A 17,936-nucleotide genomic window follows, 5' to 3' on the forward strand; every position below is an offset into this window, starting at 1 on the left:
CTCACCAAGTTTCTCAATTGTTTTCTCTGCCGTGATAGACCTCATCACAGCGACCTCCGGCCACTTGCTACGAGCGTCCACAACCACCATAAACATCTTCTCTTCGAAAGGACTCGCGAAGTCCACATGTACTCGCTGCCACACTTCTGCAGGCCAATCCCAGGGGTGTAGGGTTGCCAGCTGTGGAACATTCCGGACCCTTTGACATGGGGAACATGTTTTGGCTTTCTCCTCAATATTCCCATCGAGACCAGGCCACCAGAAGTAGCTTCTTGCCATTTCCTTCATCCGAACCATCCCACTGTGGCCTGTATGAAGTTGTTGCAGTATAGGTTCCCTCAGAGGTGGCGGAATAATGACACGGCGTCCCCAAAGAAGACAACCTGCCTGGACGGAGAGCTCATTTCTTTTTGAAACGTAAGGTTTCAAACTAGGAGAATCTCCTATAGCTCTCCCTCGAATGACATCGTCCATTACCTCAGACAGGACTGGATGATTGCGGGCGTACCTTCGCACCTGAACTGCAGTGACAGGTGCTCCCTCCACTTGTCTAAAGCAGAAGATGTCTATCTGACGAGGCTCTGGGGGAGTAACAGGCAAGGGTAGCCTCGAGAGACCGTCTGCGTTGCCGTGCAAGTCTGATTTGCGATATTTGATGTCGTATGTGTGTCCTGACAACAGTAAAGCCCACCTTTGCATCCTGCTTGCAGCGAGAGACGGAATTCCGGTGTGGGGCCCGAAGATTGAAGTCAATGGACGGTGGTCCGTCAGGAGTGTGAACCTTCTCCCAAACAGGTGCTGATGAAATTTTCGAATTCCAAAAACGATTCCCAAGGCCTCGCGCTCGATCTGCGCATAGTTACTCTCGGCCTTGTTCAAGGTGCGTGATGCGAAGGCGATAGGTTTCTCTTCACCCGAAGGCATGATGTAGGATATGACTGCTCCCACACCATATGGTGATGCATCACATGCTAGCTGCACGGGTAGCTTTGGGCCGAAGTGTGTCAGGACCTCCGATTTCAGCAATGCTTTCTTTGCTTGGGCGAAAGCTTCGTTGCACAGTTCAGTCCATTTCCATGTTTTGCCTTGACATAGCAACTGATGTAATGGTTTCAGCAATGTTGCTAAGTCTGGAATAAACTTCCCATAGTAGTTAAGTAGCCCCAGAAATGAACGTAACTGGCTCACATTCTGGGGTGCTGGGGCCTCCACGATTGCCTTGACCTTTGATGGCGCCTTATGCAGGCCAGTAGCGTCAATCACATGCCCCAGGTACTCAACTGAAGACTGAAAGAATTCACATTTGTCTTTACGAACTCTGAGTCCGTACTCTTTCAGTCGTTGTAGTGTCGCATCCAAGTTCAGAAGATGATCCTCCTCATTTGTCCCAGTGACAACGATGTCGTCCAGGTAGCTCTGGACTCCTGGCAGTCCACTCAAAATCTGATCCATTGCCGACGTAATTCCAAACGGAAGGCGGCAGTACCTGTATAGCCCCTTGTGTGTCACAATTGTCAGCAGCTCCTTTGATTTGTCATTGACATGCATTTGTAGATAAGCCTGGCATAAGTCTATTTTGCTGAACTTTTGCCCTCCGGCCAGGCCCGTAAAAAGATCACCAATGAGGGGAAGAGGGTACTGTTCCGCAGACAGCACCGGGTTAATAGTCACTTTAAAATCCCGCAGATTCGAACAGATCCATCCTTTTTCAGGACAGGAACAATGGGTGTGGCCCATTTGCTCATGCTCACAGGCTCCAGGATCCCATCCTCGTCGCCACTTTGTTGTGTCGGTACCTTTTTACCTAGACACAATTAGAACTCAGAACTCAGAGATTCAAACATGAAGTGCTTTATTCGAAGGGAAAGGGAAGTTCTGGAGAGTTCTGAACAAAGAGAGCTAAACTTAACCAGGACTCCATTCTCGACTAAGGCCTCCAAGTTAGCCTCAACTTTTGGCCTAATTGCACAGGGTACAGGTCGGGCTTTGTGAAACTTCGGCTTTCTGTCAGGTTTAATGTCCAGTCTCACGCTGATCTTTTTCATGCTCCCAAGTTCCCCATTGAAGAGTTCTGCATGTTTGTTTAACACTGCAGTCAGACCTGACTCCCCTTTTGACATCATGCGGACTGCAGGCCAGTCCAGTGTGATTTTCTCTAGCCACGCACGTCCCAGTAGCGATGGGTTATTTCCCTTTACCACATATAGTGGCAGTTTTGCAGTCTGTCCGTTCAATTTAACTGTCACCTCAATGACGCCTCTCATGGCCACAGGTTCGCCAGTATACGTCTTTAGCACAATGTTTGTTGGCTGAAGGGTAAGATGCTTTAGCATTTTGTTGTAGACAGTGTCTGAAACAAGGGACACAGCCACACCTGTGTCCACCTCCATCCGCACTGATTGTCCCTTCACCAGTGGTGACACCCAGTAGCCATTTGAACCACCTGCAACCGTCAGTATGTGCACCTCTTCCTCCTCAGAGGTGTCGCTCCCCTCTGTTTTGCTTGTTCCATCATACTGCACTGAATGAACACTCTTTTTCCTCTTTTGTCCAAATACAGACATTGTACTTTCATGCTTCCCAGCTCTGTCTGTTCTTTTTTTACCTCTACAGGCGCGTTCAATGTGACCCTTTTTGCCACAATTTCGGCATTCCAGCTCCGTACACCAGCAGTCATTAACGTGATGGCCCGTTTTCCCACAACGGTAACATGTGCCGTTCCGCGCACCTTTAGGCTCAGACGACACCCTGTGAACTCTCCCTGTTGAACTCAACTGGTGAGCCTCCTTTTCCGCCATCTCCATGGAGACACTAACTTCAATGGCCTTTTCAAGAGTAAGGTTGTCCTCAGTAGGAAGGCGCTTCTGTGTGGCTGCACTTTGCAGACCACACACAAGTCTGTCTCTAATGGTGTCATTCAGCACCTCCTTGAACTGGCAGTGTTCCGACAACCTTTTTAAAGCAGCAATAAACATCGTCACTGATTCCCCCTCCTCTTGATTCCGTTTGTGAAATCTAAATCTCTCAGCAATAACCAGAGGTTTTGGTGAAAAATGTGCTCCAAGGATTTCCACTAGTTGCTTATATGTTTTAGTATCTGGCTGCACAAGGCTGAGAAGTAAATTGAATGTCTTCGGCCCCATTACACTCAAAAAGGTAGGCACGACCTTTTCATTTGCCACCGCATTCGCCAAGACAAAATAGTCAAAACATTCCGTATAAGCGCTCCATTGCTCCACATTTTCATCAAAATCACCAATGTTTCCCAATATAGTAGCCATCTCACGTTTCAAATTTAAATTTCTGTTTACTCACTGCACCCGTAACGTACGCAGATTCAGCCGCTCCTCGTCGCCACTTTGTTGTCTCGGTACCTTTTTACCTAGACACAATTAGAACTCAGAACTCAAAGATTCAAACATGAAGTGCTTTATTCGAAGGGAAAGGGAAGTTCTGGAGCATTCCGAACAAAGAGAGCTAAACTTAACCAAGAGAACACCCAACCATTTATCTGCTGTGACAGCGCCACCACAGGTGGGAGGAGAACACACAATACATAACAAAATCAATCCCACCAATTACACTACAGTTAAATAATATATTTAAGGGCCCTGGTTTATAAACAGACCCCGCTACACCTCAGAGACTTTAGAAACTATAAACCACAGAGTTTAAGTTTAAAAACTGAGAAATATTCACCAACCAATCACTTACCTGCTGTCTGGTGACATCACACTTCGATTACTTTTTCCTTCTCTCCTTCCCTCTGAGTTCCGAGATTGGAGATTGGAACGCCTACCTGGTCTCTTGGAGCCTTTTATACAGCCGCTCTGCTCTGCGATTCCCGCCGACTCTCGCTCCGCTCTGAGGCCTACCTGTTCTCTTGGAGCCTTTTATACAGCTGCTCTGCTCCGCGATTCCCGCCGACTCTCGCTCCGCTCTGAGGCCTACCTGGTCTCTTGGAGCCTTTTATACAGCCGCTCTGCTCCGCGATTCCCGCCGACTCTCGCTCCGCACTGAGGCCTACCTGGTCTCTGGAGCCTTTTATACTCGCCACCGATCCGTGATTCCCGCCGACTCTCGCTCCGCACTGAGGCCTACCTGGTCTCTGGAACCTTTTATACTCGCCACCGATCCACAATTCCCACTGACTCTCGCTCTGCTCTGAGGCCTACCTGGTCTCTGGGAGCCTTTTATACAGCTGCCGATCCGCGATTCCCGCCGACTCTCGCTCCGCTCTGAGGCCTACCTGGTCTCTGGAGCCTTTTATACAGCCGCCGATCCGCGATTCCCACCGACTCTCGCTCCACACTGAGGCCTACCTGGTCTCTGGAACCTTTTATACTCGCCACCGAGCCACGATTCCCGCTGACTCTCGCTCTGCTCTGAGGCCTACCTGGTCTCTGGGAGCCTTTTATACAGCCGCCAATCCGCGATTCCCGCCGACTCTCGCTCCGCTCTGAGGCCTACCTGGTCTCTGGAGCCTTTTATACAGCCGCCGATCCGCGATTCCCGCCGACTCTCGCTCCACTCTGAGGCCTACCTGGTCTCTGGAGCCTTTTATACAGCCACCAATCCGCGATTCCTGCCGACTCTCGCTCCGCTGCTCTCTCGCTTTTGGTCATCTGTCCTAATATCTCATTATGTGGCTCAGTGTCAAATTTTGTTTGATAATGCTCCTGTGACGTGCCTTGAGACAATTGTTAAAGGAGGTATATAAATGCAAGTTGTTATTGTTGTTGTAAGAATTCTTTCCCTCTAAGCAAATCCTGCAACCAAATCCATCTCTTTTTTTCAACAAGTTTGGTGGCAGTAACGTGCCAATGGCTGCAACAATTCTTGCTCATGAATTAGGACATAATATGGGCATAAATCATGATGATGACCGAACCTGTACTTGCCCAACAACCCACTGCATCATGTACAGTTCAATTACGTAAGTAAAAAACTGGCTTATTTGGTACTTATTTCTGTGGATGTGAAAAAAGAGAATTATTTCCCTAGTTTCATTATAATATTTAAAATTGAATTTCAAATGAATAAAGATTATGGGTGTCAGGAATATAACACAAATCTAAATTATAAGGATAGCTTAAGGAGGTGGGATTGTTCTCTCGGGGAAAAGATGTGACTGAGTTAATCCAATTGAAGTTTTCAAGATTAGTGAGGGAATTGACAAAATTGATCCAGGCAAGTTATCTGCTTGGATGAAGGGTTCAAATTCCAGGGACAAATTAAAAATGAGGACGTCGGGGAAAACAGTGTGGAATAAATTACTATGAAAAGCATTTAGGTTCAATAAACAATTAGAGTGATTCTGGAGAGAAAAGGGATTGCGGGATATGGTGAGAGGTGGCTAGTTGTGATGGAAAAGGGGGCAGGCCTTATAGAGCAGAATTACCTTTTCCTGTTCCTAAAATCTCTTGTCATAGAATCATAGAATCTTACAGCACAGAAGGAGGCCATTCAGTCCATCATGCCTGTGCCGGCTCTTTTAAAGAGCTGTCCAATTAGTCCCATTCCCCCGCCCTTTCCCCATAGCCCTGCAAATGTTTCCGGTTCAAGTATTTATCCGATTCCCTTTTGAAAGTTCCTATTGAATCTGCTTCCACCAACACCCTTTCAGGCAGTGCATTCCAGATCACAACAACTTGCTGCACAAAAGAATTTCTCCTCATCTCGCCTCTGGTTCTTTTGCCAATTACCTTAAATCTGTGTCCTCTAGTTACCGAAGCTTCAGCCACTGGAAATTGTTTCCCCAGTGTCAGCTGTGGCTCAGTGGGTAGCACACTCGCCTCTGAGCCAGAAGGTTGTGGGTTCAAGTCCCACTCCAGTGCAGTGCTGAGGACATGCTGCATTGTCGGAGGTGCCGTCTTTCGGATGAGACGCTAAACCGAGGGCCCGTCTGCTCTCTCAGGTGGACGTAAAAGATCCCGTGGCACTATTTCAAAGAAGAGCAGGGGAGTTATCCCCGGTGTCCTGGCCAATATTTATCCCTCAACCAACATAACAAAAACAGATTATCTGGTCGTTATCACATTTGTGGGACCTTGCTGTGCGCAAATTAGCTGCCGCGTTTCCCACATTACAACAGTGACTCCACTTCAAAAAGTTTTTCATTGGCTGTAAAGCGCTTTGAGATGCCCGGTGGTCGTGAAAGGCGCTATAGAAATGCAAGTCTTTCTTTCTTTCTTATTTACTCTATCAAAACCCTTCATGATTTTGAATAAAAACAGAAAATGCTGGAAATACTCAGCAGGTCAGGCAGCATCTGTGGAGAGAGAAACCGAGTTAACGTTTCAGGTCGATGACCCTTCCTCAGAACTTATTTTGAACACCTCTATTAAATCTCCCTTAACCTTCTCTGCCCTAAGGAGAACCAAACCGGCTTCTCTCTCCATGTAACTGATCTGAGGTATAATTTAATACACAAACAAAATGGCAGTAGTAATTATAGCTCTCCATTAATGTAATATGGTGATCAATACTTTGAACAACATTGTTCAAAATAATTGCTTGGTCAAGATTAATTTAGCATTTAATGAGGTGAAAATTAGTTGGATTGAATTACTTACATATATTACAAATGTCACTTTATTGCAGAGGTGCCACGAACTTCAGTAGCTGCAGTGGGAATGATTTTGTAAGGTTGATCGAGAGAGGAGGAGGAATATGTCTTCGAAATGAACCTAACCCGGAAGACCAGTACTCTCTACCTTCCTGTGGCAATAATATTGTTGATGAAGGAGAGGAATGTGACTGTGGTACATCACAGGTTAAACAGCAGATCTCTTTTTTTTTCTGATTCACTTTTAGAAACCTCGGCCTAGAAATTAATCTCGGGCGGTGGCGCAACACAGGCGGGATTGGATTGACCGGCCGTTATACACAGAGCCTGATATTCCATCGCAATGGAACCGAATATCAGGTGCAGCCGATCCGATACCGCCCGAGACGAATTTCCGGGCCCTCTTATTTTAGTAACTTCAGATTACATGAGAAAATATAGGCTCTTCTCATTTTGATTTTTCCAATGCTCTCCTGGCCAGCCTCCCATTCTTGACCCTTCATAAACTTTAGCTCCTCCAAATCTCTGCTGCTCATATCCCCTCCTGCACCCCTCATCCATCACCCCTCTCCCCAATGACCTACATTGGCTCCCAGTCTCCAGCGCCTCAAATTTAAAATTCTTATCCTTGTATTTAAATCTCTCCATGGTCTCGTCCCCCAACCCCCTGCCCTTCAGCTTTGCAACCTCCTCCAGCCCCAAAAATCTCTTTCCCACCCCCCGCCCGCCCGCCCCAAACTACGCCTTCCTCTGACTCCAGCCTCTTGTGCATTCCCTCCTCCCTTCACCCCAGTGTAGACAACTGTGGCTTAAGCAGCCGAGGCCTAGGGGATTCCCTCCCTAAATCCCTCTGCCTTCCCATCCTAAATCCCTCTGCCTTCCCATCTGCCTCTCCTCCTTTGAGTCCATCCTTAAAACCCACCTCTTAGGCCAAGATTTTGGTCATTCCTCTTAATAATCTCTACCTCTTTTCCTTGTGCTTCTGTGAAGTGCTATGGGATATTTTTCTATGTTAAAGGCACTATATTATTTCAAGTTGTTGTTGTTGATGAGATTGTGGACAAGTACCTAATGGTGATTGACAGCTGAATTGGTCAATCATCAAGAAATAACATTGAGCAATAGTACCTTGCCAAATCATCCAAGAGAGATTAAACTGATAGCTCAACCAATCGCCAAACAGAGCATGCAATTAAATATAAAAACATAAATTTTTGTACCTTAATTGCTGATATTTTTAATAGATTAAATTACAATTGTATGCTCTGATTGATGTTGTGTGCTTGTGATGCGCCTCAATAACTCCAAGACTCAAAGTTAACTGAATAAAACAAGGCTTTTATTAGCAAAGAAAAGATGCCTGTGTCTTCACCTAGCATGCTGCTGTTCTGCTGCAAGACAAGCCTGGGCTTGTCTTAAGTAGGGCCAGGTATGGGCGGAGCCGACACACAAAGGGGGCGGTGCACTATATACAATACAAGGTAAAACACCGGAGCAGGCAATACAATATATGTAGTTAACTACAGAGTCTGATGAATGACATATTTCATCACAGCTTGTTTCTCCACTACTGTAGTATTATATTTAACAGTTATATAGTATGTGCAGTGACGCTATTGTAGAGTTAAAGAAAACATTGTTAAGCTCAAACACACAAATGGGGTTTACAACTAGTTCAAACTTTAGGAACTCTATAAATCAATCTGTTTATTTTATGTTATTATCTTTCACTTTCTTTTATTTTCTCTAGAAATGTACTAATCCTTGCTGTAATGCAGCCACTTGTACTCTAACGTCAGGGTCACAATGTGCATATGGGATGTGCTGTAAGAACTGCAGAGTAAGTAAAGTAGATCTGCTATAAAGGTAGCAGGCTCAGATTTGTAAAGTTACTACAGAAAAATATGTTTTTACATTTTGATGGATGGGCACTGAGGATAAGGCACTTGCCAGATTCTTCTCACTGACACAACTCTCATCCATCACAATACATTTATCTACAACTTCACATAAAAATTACAATGGTGCAATTAAATTCACACTTCCTTTAATAAAACATATTTCCCATGAACGCTTGTAAAGAGGAAAGGCATTTTGAGTACTGGCCCTCGTAAGCATTTTCTTTTTTTGTTTCAGATTTCCACCATTGGCGGCTTTTCCTCTTTATATTTCCCATGATATTTTAATGGTAGTTTAACCTATCAGGCTTTGAACTCTTTCCCTTGTCACATCACTCGTTCTGCTTCTCACCATAAGCTTTCAAAATTCAATTTTCCTGTTGTAGAGTTAGTAAAAGGATATATTCCCAGTAGCAAGGGTCGATAACATTATTATTCTTGGGAAAATCAAAGCAATACATGACTTGTCTCCTCTTAATTCTGAGAGGAATGCACCACCTGCTGGGTCGTTTTACCTGGCCTTCCTTTTCGTTATGCTTTGTGATGCTTCTCATTAGCAACCCTCCAGGATTGGTATTGGTGGGTCAAGGCGGTGCTTTGCCAACCATGCTAAGCTCACCTTTCCTGGGTTGGGGTCAATCTCATGTGTAGGGCATAGTCCCAGCGGTATCCCTGCTCTGCAGAGGGAGTCCGCCACTGCCAGGGAGGAATTTCCTGTGGTGGTGCAGCAGAGCACTTGCTACAGCACTGGAAATGTTCAGATGCCAGAAGCCCCTTAAATGCTTTCAAAAGTAGAGATTTTGATTGCTCCGAATGAGCTCTTTTGGAGGCCTGCCAGGCGTTGGAGGGCACATGTCCTTCCTTCTAAAGATTTCTCATTCAACCAGCCACTAATGTCTCTGTGCCGCCTTTCTGGTAACAGTCTTGCTGTGGGCCAGCGGTACTGAGGAGGGGAAGACTGGGAAGTACGCTGATGTCTGAAGCTTACCCCTCATTATCATTTAAATGTGACAGGGCAGTCAAAGAGCAGGCAGCCAACGTCCCTACTAATGGGAAGAAAACTTTGGAGGCCAAAATCAGGGGTAGGGATTTGGCATTAGGCCTCCCTGCCCCATTTTTCATGGTACACTACTTCAGCACCACCTAAAACTGGGCGGCTACCCAGAGGACAATCTAGGCCTAAACGTTTATGCAGGAAATGGCAAATAAATAAAGTGTATGCCAAGTCACTTTATAGAATAATAATAAAGTGTAATGTAGCGCAACAATCTGGCAACTTTCCAGAAAGAATATCTTTCTTTTGATTTCAAACAGTGTAGTCAAGGGTTATGGGTATATGGCGGGAAAGTGGAGTTGAGGTAGGAGATCAGCCATGATCTTATTGAATGGTGGAGCAGACTCAAGGGGACGTATAGCCTACTCCTGCTCCTATTTCTTATGTTATTATTTTAGATATTTTCTGATTTATATTCTTTTGCCAGCTTTCTCCCATCCTCTGCTGATTGGGGTTGTAATATATGTGGCTAGAACAAATGAAGGACAGAGACACCAGTTGCTAGTTCATGAGCTTGCTTTACTAGGCCAGAGCGAACTGAGCATGCTCATAAGAACATAAGAAATAGGAGCAGGAGTAGGCCATTCGGCTATTCAATGAAATCATGGCTGATCTTCTGCCTCAACTCCATTCACCGGCCCTATCGCCATATCCCTTGATGCCCTTACTAGTCAGAAATCTATCGACTTCTGTTTTGAATATACCCAATGACTGAGCCTCCACAGCCCTCTGAGGTAGAGAATTCCAAAGATTCACCACTCTCTGTGTGAAGAAATGTCTTCTCATCTCAGCCCTGAATGGCCTACCCTTTATCCTGAGACTGTGGCCCCTGGTTCTAGACTCCCCAGCCAAGGGAAAAGTTCTCCCAGCATCCATCCTATCAAGCCCTGTAATAATTTTGTATGCTTCAATGAGATCCCCTCTCATTCTTCTGAATTCAAGAGAATACAGGCCTAGTTTACTCAATCTCTTCTCATACGACAGTCTCACCATCCCAGGAATCAATCTCGTGAACTTTCGTTGCACTCCCTCTATGGCAAGTATATCCTTCCTTAGGTAAGGAGACCAAAATTGTACACAGTACTCCAGGTGTGGTCTCACCAAGGCCCTATATAATTGGAGTAAGACTTCTTTACTCCTGTACTCAAATCCTCTTGTAATGAAGGCCAGCATACCATTTGCCTTCCTAATGGCTTGCTGCACCTGAACATTCACTTTCAGTGACTCGTGTACAAGGACACCCAGGTCCCTTTGAGCATCTGCATTCCCAAATCTTTCACCATTTAGGAAATACTCTGCCTTTCTGTTTTTTCTACCAAAGTGGATAACTTCACATTTATCCACATTATATTCCATCTGCCATGTTCTTGTCCACTCACTGAGCCTGTCGAGATCCCCTTGAAGCCTCTTCACATCGTCTTCACAACTGACACTGCCACCTAGCTTTGTATCATCAGCAAATTTGGAAATGTTACATTTAGTCCCCTCATCCAAATCATTGATATAGATTGTGAATAGCTGGAGCCCAAGCACCGATCCTTGCGTTACGCCACTAGTCACAGCCTGCCATCCTGAAAAAGACCTGTTTATCCCTACTCTTTATTTTCTGTCTGTTAACCAATTCTCAATCTATGCTAGTATATTACCCTCAATCCCAGGTGCCCTAATTTTGTTCACCAACCTCGTGTGGGACCTTATCGAAGGCCTTCTGAAATATACCACATCTACCGGTTCCCCTTTGTCTACTCCACTAGTTACATCCTAAAAGAACTCCCAACAGGTTTGTCAAACAGGATTTCCCTTTCATAAATCCAAGTTGACTCTGCTCAATCTTACTATTAGTTTCTAAGTGCCCAGTTATTGCATCCTTTCTAATAGATTCCAGCATTTTCCCAACTACTGATGTGAGGCTAACAGGTCTGTAGTTCCCCATTTTCTCTCCTGCTCCTTTCTTAAATAGCAGAGTTACATTTGCTATCCTCCAATCTGCAGGAACCATTCCAGAATCTATAGAATTTTGGAAGATGACAACCAATGCGTCCACTATCCCAATGGCCACCTCTTTCAAAACCCTATACTAAACCATGTGACAAACCATGTGATAATACATTACACTGCTTTCCCCCTTAAAAAAATGCACATATTCCCCTCAAATACAACAAAACTATGGTCCTACCTTTCCCAGCATTACATGTACCACATAACAAAAACTCCTGGCTTTTATTCTTTTAAGTCAAATACAAATGAACTACAAATCCAGTTTAATAACAGGTTTGCAGAGCCTTCCTGATCTCCTTACTGCAGCTGCATTCTTGATGTGGCCATTGCAGGGATGGCAGATTTGGGCCCCAATATTGCTAGGAGCGGTTTGTGATCGGTTATCAGGGTAAAGTTTCTGCCAACCAGGAACTGTTGAAATTTCTTGATTCCAAACACTATGGCGATTGCTTCCTTTTCAATTTGTGCGTAATTTCTTTCACTCTTTGTGAGGGTTCACGATGCGAACGCGATTGCTTTCTCTTGGCCGTCATCTGTTACGTGGCTTATGACAGCTCCCACATCATAGCTAGAAGCATCACATGCTAACTTAAGCTCACGTTCTGTGTCGTAGTGCACAAGTAGAGCATCACTAGAGAGACTTCTCTTACAAGTGTCTTAAGCTTCCTGTTGCGCTTTTGTCCACTTCCACTGCACATCTTTCTTGAGGAGCTCGTGCAGTGGAGCTAACATGGTCGCTAACTCAAGTAAGAAACGTATTCTGGACCATTCCAAGGAAAGATCTTAACTCAGACATGTTCTGTGTCTTTGGAGCATTGATGACAGCATCAACCTTTTCCTTAACTGGTTGCAAGCCATTTGCATCAACTTTCAGACCAAGGTACACAACCTCGGGCTGCACAAAAGCACATTTGCTCCTTTTCAATTTTACATTGTGGGAATTCAACCTTTGAACTACTAACTCTAACACTTCTAGATTTTCTCCCTTGCTGCTTGTTGTGATCTGCATATCATCTTGATTGCATAAGCAATTTGGAATTCCTTGCAAAATCTTATTCATCACAGTCTGGAAGATTTTGGGGGAGACTTTACACCATATGGCAGCTTGGTGTATGAGTACAGTCCCTTGTGTGTGTTGATAGTGAGATACTGTTGACACTCTTGATCAACATTCAGCTGAGCGTAAGCATGCGACAGGTCAGGCTTAGAGAAAACCTTTGACCCAGAGAGTCCTGCATACAAATCTTGTGATGTAGGCAACGGGTACTGCTCATCGTCAACTGCTTGGTTGACAGTAACTTTGTAGTCACCGCACAAGAGTACAGTTTTGTCTGCTTTGGGCACTACCACAATCGGGGTAGCCCATTCACTTTTGACAGTTTTTACTAGCACTCCGTTCTCTCTGAGCTTCGCTAGCTCTTCCTCCACCTGACTTTTCAACACATAGGGGACTTACAATAGACAGGCTTCGCGTTGGACTTGATGTGGATATGCATGTCATACCCAGTGATGTCCTCATAACTGTCTGAGAACATGCTTTTATACTTGTTCAGCATTGTGTCGAGTCACTTCTTTGAAGCATTTACACTGAAGATATTTTTCCAGTCTAGTTTCAACTTTCTCAACCAGTCTTTGCCTATGAGGGTTGGCCTGTTGTAGCACACTACAATAATAGGCAGCTTTGCTGACTGGCCATTGTGCTGAACTGTACATTCCGTTTGTCCACATGTCTCTCGGATTTCTTTGGAGTAGGTTTTTAACTCTACGGTACTCTTTGTAAGTGGTATTTGATTAAACTTACTCTCATATGTGTCCTTACTCATGATAGAGCAGTCCGCCGCCGTGTCGATACACATATCAATATATTGGTCATTGATCAAAAGTTTTGTACGGAAGCCTCTCTCACGACTGCTTGCATTGCCACTAGTGGCATAGATACTGTAGATGCCTAAGTGTGTTTGTTTCAATATTGTGAATTCTTCCCTTTTTGTCACTGCTTTGCATTGCCACAAGAATGGTTCTTACTTCCTGCTTTCGATCTAGCTCTGCAAGCTGTTGAAATATGGCCTTGCTTCTGGCAGTGAAAACACTTCCCATTTCTGTATTCGTAGGACTGTGGCGAGTGATTTCCATTGCAGCGATAACAATTCACTGAACTGCTCTCACCAACATGCTTTTAACTTGGTCTCACAGCTTTAGGTTTGACGGTGGCTTTGTGACTATAGACCTCAGCTGCACTAGTCACTTGAGTTGGACAGAGCTCCCTAGCATTCTTAGACGCCATCTCCATAGATAGGGCAATTTTGCATGCTATGTCAAACGTTAGGTTCGGAGTGTTCAGTAACTTGGACTGTGCGCTCATCAATCAGTCCACACACAAACTTATCTCACAATGCACAATCCAAAAATGTGCCAAAGTTACAATGCAAAGACAGGTTTTTAAGTGCTACAATGTACTCACTGATGGTTTCACTTTTTTTGGTTTCTGATACCAAACCTATAGCTCTCTGCTATTTCTAATGGCTTTGGGTTGAAATGGTCCTCCAGTTTCTCGACAATGTCTTTAAACGACGCATCCTTCGCTTTCCCTGGCGCGAGTAGGTTTGTCAACGTTCCGTAGACAGCTGGCCTGATCTCCGTTAGAAAAATTGCTTTTTTACGTTCACAAATTATTTTATTTTGAGCTTGAACGTTCTCATCTGCACCTTCGGTCTCAATAATGTTATTGGCCTTAAAAAACATCTCCATCCGCTCAATGTAAGAACTGAATGGTTCGCGAGCTCGGTCATACATGCCGAGGCTTCCGATGAATCCCGTAGGCGCGGCCATGATCGTCCCAATCCCGTCAAACAGTGACTCTGCACGCTACCTGTGTACCTGTGAGAATCAATGCCGCTGTTGCTGTGTATACATACACACGAAGGCAAAGCACAGACAATTCTGCATCAGCAATAACAGTAAAACATCGCAAAAAAAATCAGTTTAGGCGTCACAAATTCACCTTAAACTTGTCCACTCGAAGGTTGAACACTGTGTCCTTCTATGATCCCTAAAAATGGCTTTGGAATCCCATTCTCATCGCCAAGAATGTAATATATGTGGGTAGAACAAATGAAGGACAGAGACATCAATTGCTAGTTCATGAGCTTGCTTTACTAGGCCAGAGCGAACTGAGCATGCTCCTATTAAACTACATGACAAACCATGTGATAATACATTACAGTGGTGACTCTTGCTGGTTTTCGTTTCGAGGCCGGGAGCTGCCCTCTGGTAAGGCCACACACACATGACTAGTGGAGGCCTCCACCTGGGCTACCACCTGCAGCACACTGCTTGGCACAGTTCCCAAAGAATGCACAATGCGCAGAAAGCCTCCTTTTTTTAAAAGCAGCCCTGAGGTCCAAATCCTCAGCCTCCTTAGCCCAGACAGACTTGGGCTGCTCCCCTTGGACAGCACCAGCTGTTCCTGCTTATATGTGTTCTGTTCCCCGCCCAGTGCACTCCCCTATACCTCACAATCTAAATCCTCCAGGGTGGATAAATATCTGGTGCTTGGCAGAGATAGAGTGACTGATGGTGTATTCTCTGTGGGCCCAGTGAGAAGCTTAACCTTGCTTCCTCTGGCACACCGAGATAAGGAGAAGGGGAAGAGAAATTACAGTGATCTCCTTACAAGAAGCCTTCACATATAGGGGGAAAAATTTGGCTCATTTGCGCCTCCCGTTAGTGCCCTAAGAGGATGCTAACTGGGCGCAAAGGAACTAGCGCCCGAGCGTGGCGCCACTAACACCTCCAGCAAAATTCAGTGAGAGGTTAGTGGTGGCGGTAACCGTTAGTGCCTCGTGGTGCTGCGCCTCTGGCGATGACGTCATCGCCATGCGGAGCGCCCCACTCGCACCCTGGCTGCAATCTTCGGTAGCGCCCCCTGACTTACCGCCGGACGCTATATCTGACAGGGTCAGGGGGCGTACGTGCGACCGGGGCAGCGGAATTAAAGGGGAGGTGCCGGGCGGCCATTTTTGCTGCTGGCCGCCTGCCAGCATCTGCCCCCGTTGCCCCCCCCCCCCCCCCCGCCACAGGGTGCCAGCTGTGCTCCGTGAGCCCGGCACTCCTCTTGAGCTCTTTTGCCAGCACACCGATCCCTGGTAGCCCAGCTGGGTCCTGGTGTGCACTGAGCTAGGCCCCTCCCCTTTAATAAGGGGAGGAAGGCCAGCCGTACCACGGCACGTAGCAGCATGTAGCTTCCAGTAGCACCCCGCCACCCTCTTGGGGTGCTACCAGTGAATCTCGGGCATGGGGGCGCTTACTCGCCCTGACGAAGTTAGCGCCCCAAAGGGGGTGCGGCCCAATTTTTCCCCCATAGCTTCTAATAAAAGGAGTAGCATGGCAAAGTGCTTCAGTATATGATTTGTTGCCAGCGAGTGAATGAAAGAATAAAATTATGGATGGGCAATAAATGAAAGAGTAAAATTAAGGATGGTCAGTAAATACTGGCCTTGCCAGCAACGCCTACATCCTGTAAATGAATTTTAAAAAAGGGGAAAGAAAGAGCAGGAGAAAGTAGTACCTACACTGCCTGTTTGTACACAGTACAGGAAACTTTGAGTTATCCGGAGGCAAACTGTCCGGCAAGCTCGAGCCACCGACAAAAATCAGGAGCCGTTTTTTATTCTTTTCGTTTCTTTTCTTTTCTTTTTTTGAACAGTCAAGCTGTGCAAGGTTTGTAGCTAAGCAACAGCTTCAGCTAGAGACGCTAGCCGACTGTTTAGCGGCTGTTGCTAAGCAACAGGGTTTGTTGATTCATACGGAGATGAAAATCTCCGTATGTTTCAACATTAGCTCTGGAGTGTACGGCAGTTTGGAGGGAACGGCAGCAGCTCGGTCCCGTCGGTGCCGGATATCACAAAGTTTCCTGTATGTTGCTCCTGACTTTCATGCTGATTGTCATTTCCTACCATTCCTGTTGGGCAGCTTGCCAATGGGTCCTGCTCTGCTCCAACTTCATTGGGGAAATGAGACATTGCGTGACCTGCTGAGCTGCTTGCAGACATGCTTGCAAAAAGAAGGGTGCTGCCTTGCGTGATGCCGGCCCCCTTAAGCTGCAGCAGGCCTTTAAATTCTGGAGCAGCACCTGATGTACCACCTAGCAGTGGGCAAGCTCTCAATCACAGGCATTTTCCATGCCAGAGCTTTCTGAGTTTATGCAAATGACACCGAGCCTGGAATCTGCATAAGGTCGGTGCACTGCGGGTTGGATGGATATTCTGCTCACACCACCCCATTTACCTACGTCGCACTTACACCATATTGGAAAATCTAGGCCTAAATGACAAAAGATGGTAAATTGGTTCTTTCCCATACCAAAAAAGCAAATGTGAATAGGCCTGTTTTCTGGCAATTTGTTGCTTTAATATTACTTTAGTATTTTACATAGTCTGTTACATTTCTTCAGTTATTCAGCACTATTAATTTGCTGAAAGCTCATGAATAAAAATGTGTATTTTTTATAAAATACTGAACAACCATCAACATTAATAAACATCGACTCATTCTCAGCTCCGATATTATTCTATGTAGTTCCTATCTGCAGGGACTTTATGCAGAGGAGCAGTAAATGTCTGTGACTTCCCAGAGTACTGCAATGGCTCCTCACACTTCTGCCAGCCTGATGTCTTTATCCAAGATGGTTATCCATGTGCAAATTATACGACGTACTGCTATGACGGTGTGTGTCAGACCTACGACGTGCAATGTCAGGCATTCTTTGGCCCTAGTAAGTATAACAGTTATCATTACTAAAGATCACAGAAAAATACATTCGCTTCAAATTAGAATACAGACTTTTCAAATTTATTAAAGATTCTTATTTGAAAAATATGTAGACTTTATGTCAAAATAAAAATGTATTTATAATTAAAAGTCTTGTGGCTGAAATTCCTCCCGTGGAAAAGGCCTAACACTAATCTTCTCAGGCCAATAAATGTTACATTGCCAGCATCGCCCAAATCCCAAGGGCAAACAAAATCCCACAGACCCTTTTGAGGAATTAGATGTGCTGTGGGATTGGATATCCACCTGCTGCTTTCCCCTGCCACTGTTAATGTGAAACATCTAACCATTGTTTAACATCGCCAATGTCTGAATCATTTTGATGCTAACAAAATACTGACTGTTGAGAGTTTTGCACACAGTTATTGGATTGCAGAAAACATTATTCCAAAGACTAATAACATTGTCCCTGTGATATATTAACAGCTTCACAGCGTGCACCAAATGCGTGTTTTGAACATGCAAACCTACAAGGGGACAGGTTCGGGAACTGTGGATTCCAAAATGGGGAATTCAAGAAATGCCTTCTACGGTATATTATTATTGTATATAAAACAATTAAATGCAAAACGATATCAATCTGACATTT

The 17,936-nt window shown here is 45.2% G+C and overlaps 1 protein-coding gene across 1 annotated transcript in view; it reads left to right on the forward strand.

Annotated features, from left to right (window-relative positions):
- adam9b (ADAM metallopeptidase domain 9b) overlaps positions 1–17,936 on the forward strand; it is an 85,953-nt gene that overhangs the window by 51,441 nt on the left and 16,576 nt on the right. The window contains exons 11-15 of the mRNA XM_085994600.1: positions 4,803–4,936; positions 6,604–6,775; positions 8,319–8,408; positions 17,096–17,291; positions 17,774–17,879. Of these exons, the coding sequence (XP_085850726.1) occupies positions 4,803–4,936; positions 6,604–6,775; positions 8,319–8,408; positions 17,096–17,291; positions 17,774–17,879 (698 nt within the window). The remainder of the gene's footprint in view (positions 1–4,802; positions 4,937–6,603; positions 6,776–8,318; positions 8,409–17,095; positions 17,292–17,773; positions 17,880–17,936) is intronic.

Source organism: Somniosus microcephalus, chromosome 8 (assembly GCF_052327205.1).
Source record: "Somniosus microcephalus isolate GS21.2 chromosome 8, FLI_Smic_1.0, whole genome shotgun sequence".
In the NCBI taxonomy this organism is placed as follows: Eukaryota; Metazoa; Chordata; class Chondrichthyes; order Squaliformes; family Somniosidae; genus Somniosus; species Somniosus microcephalus.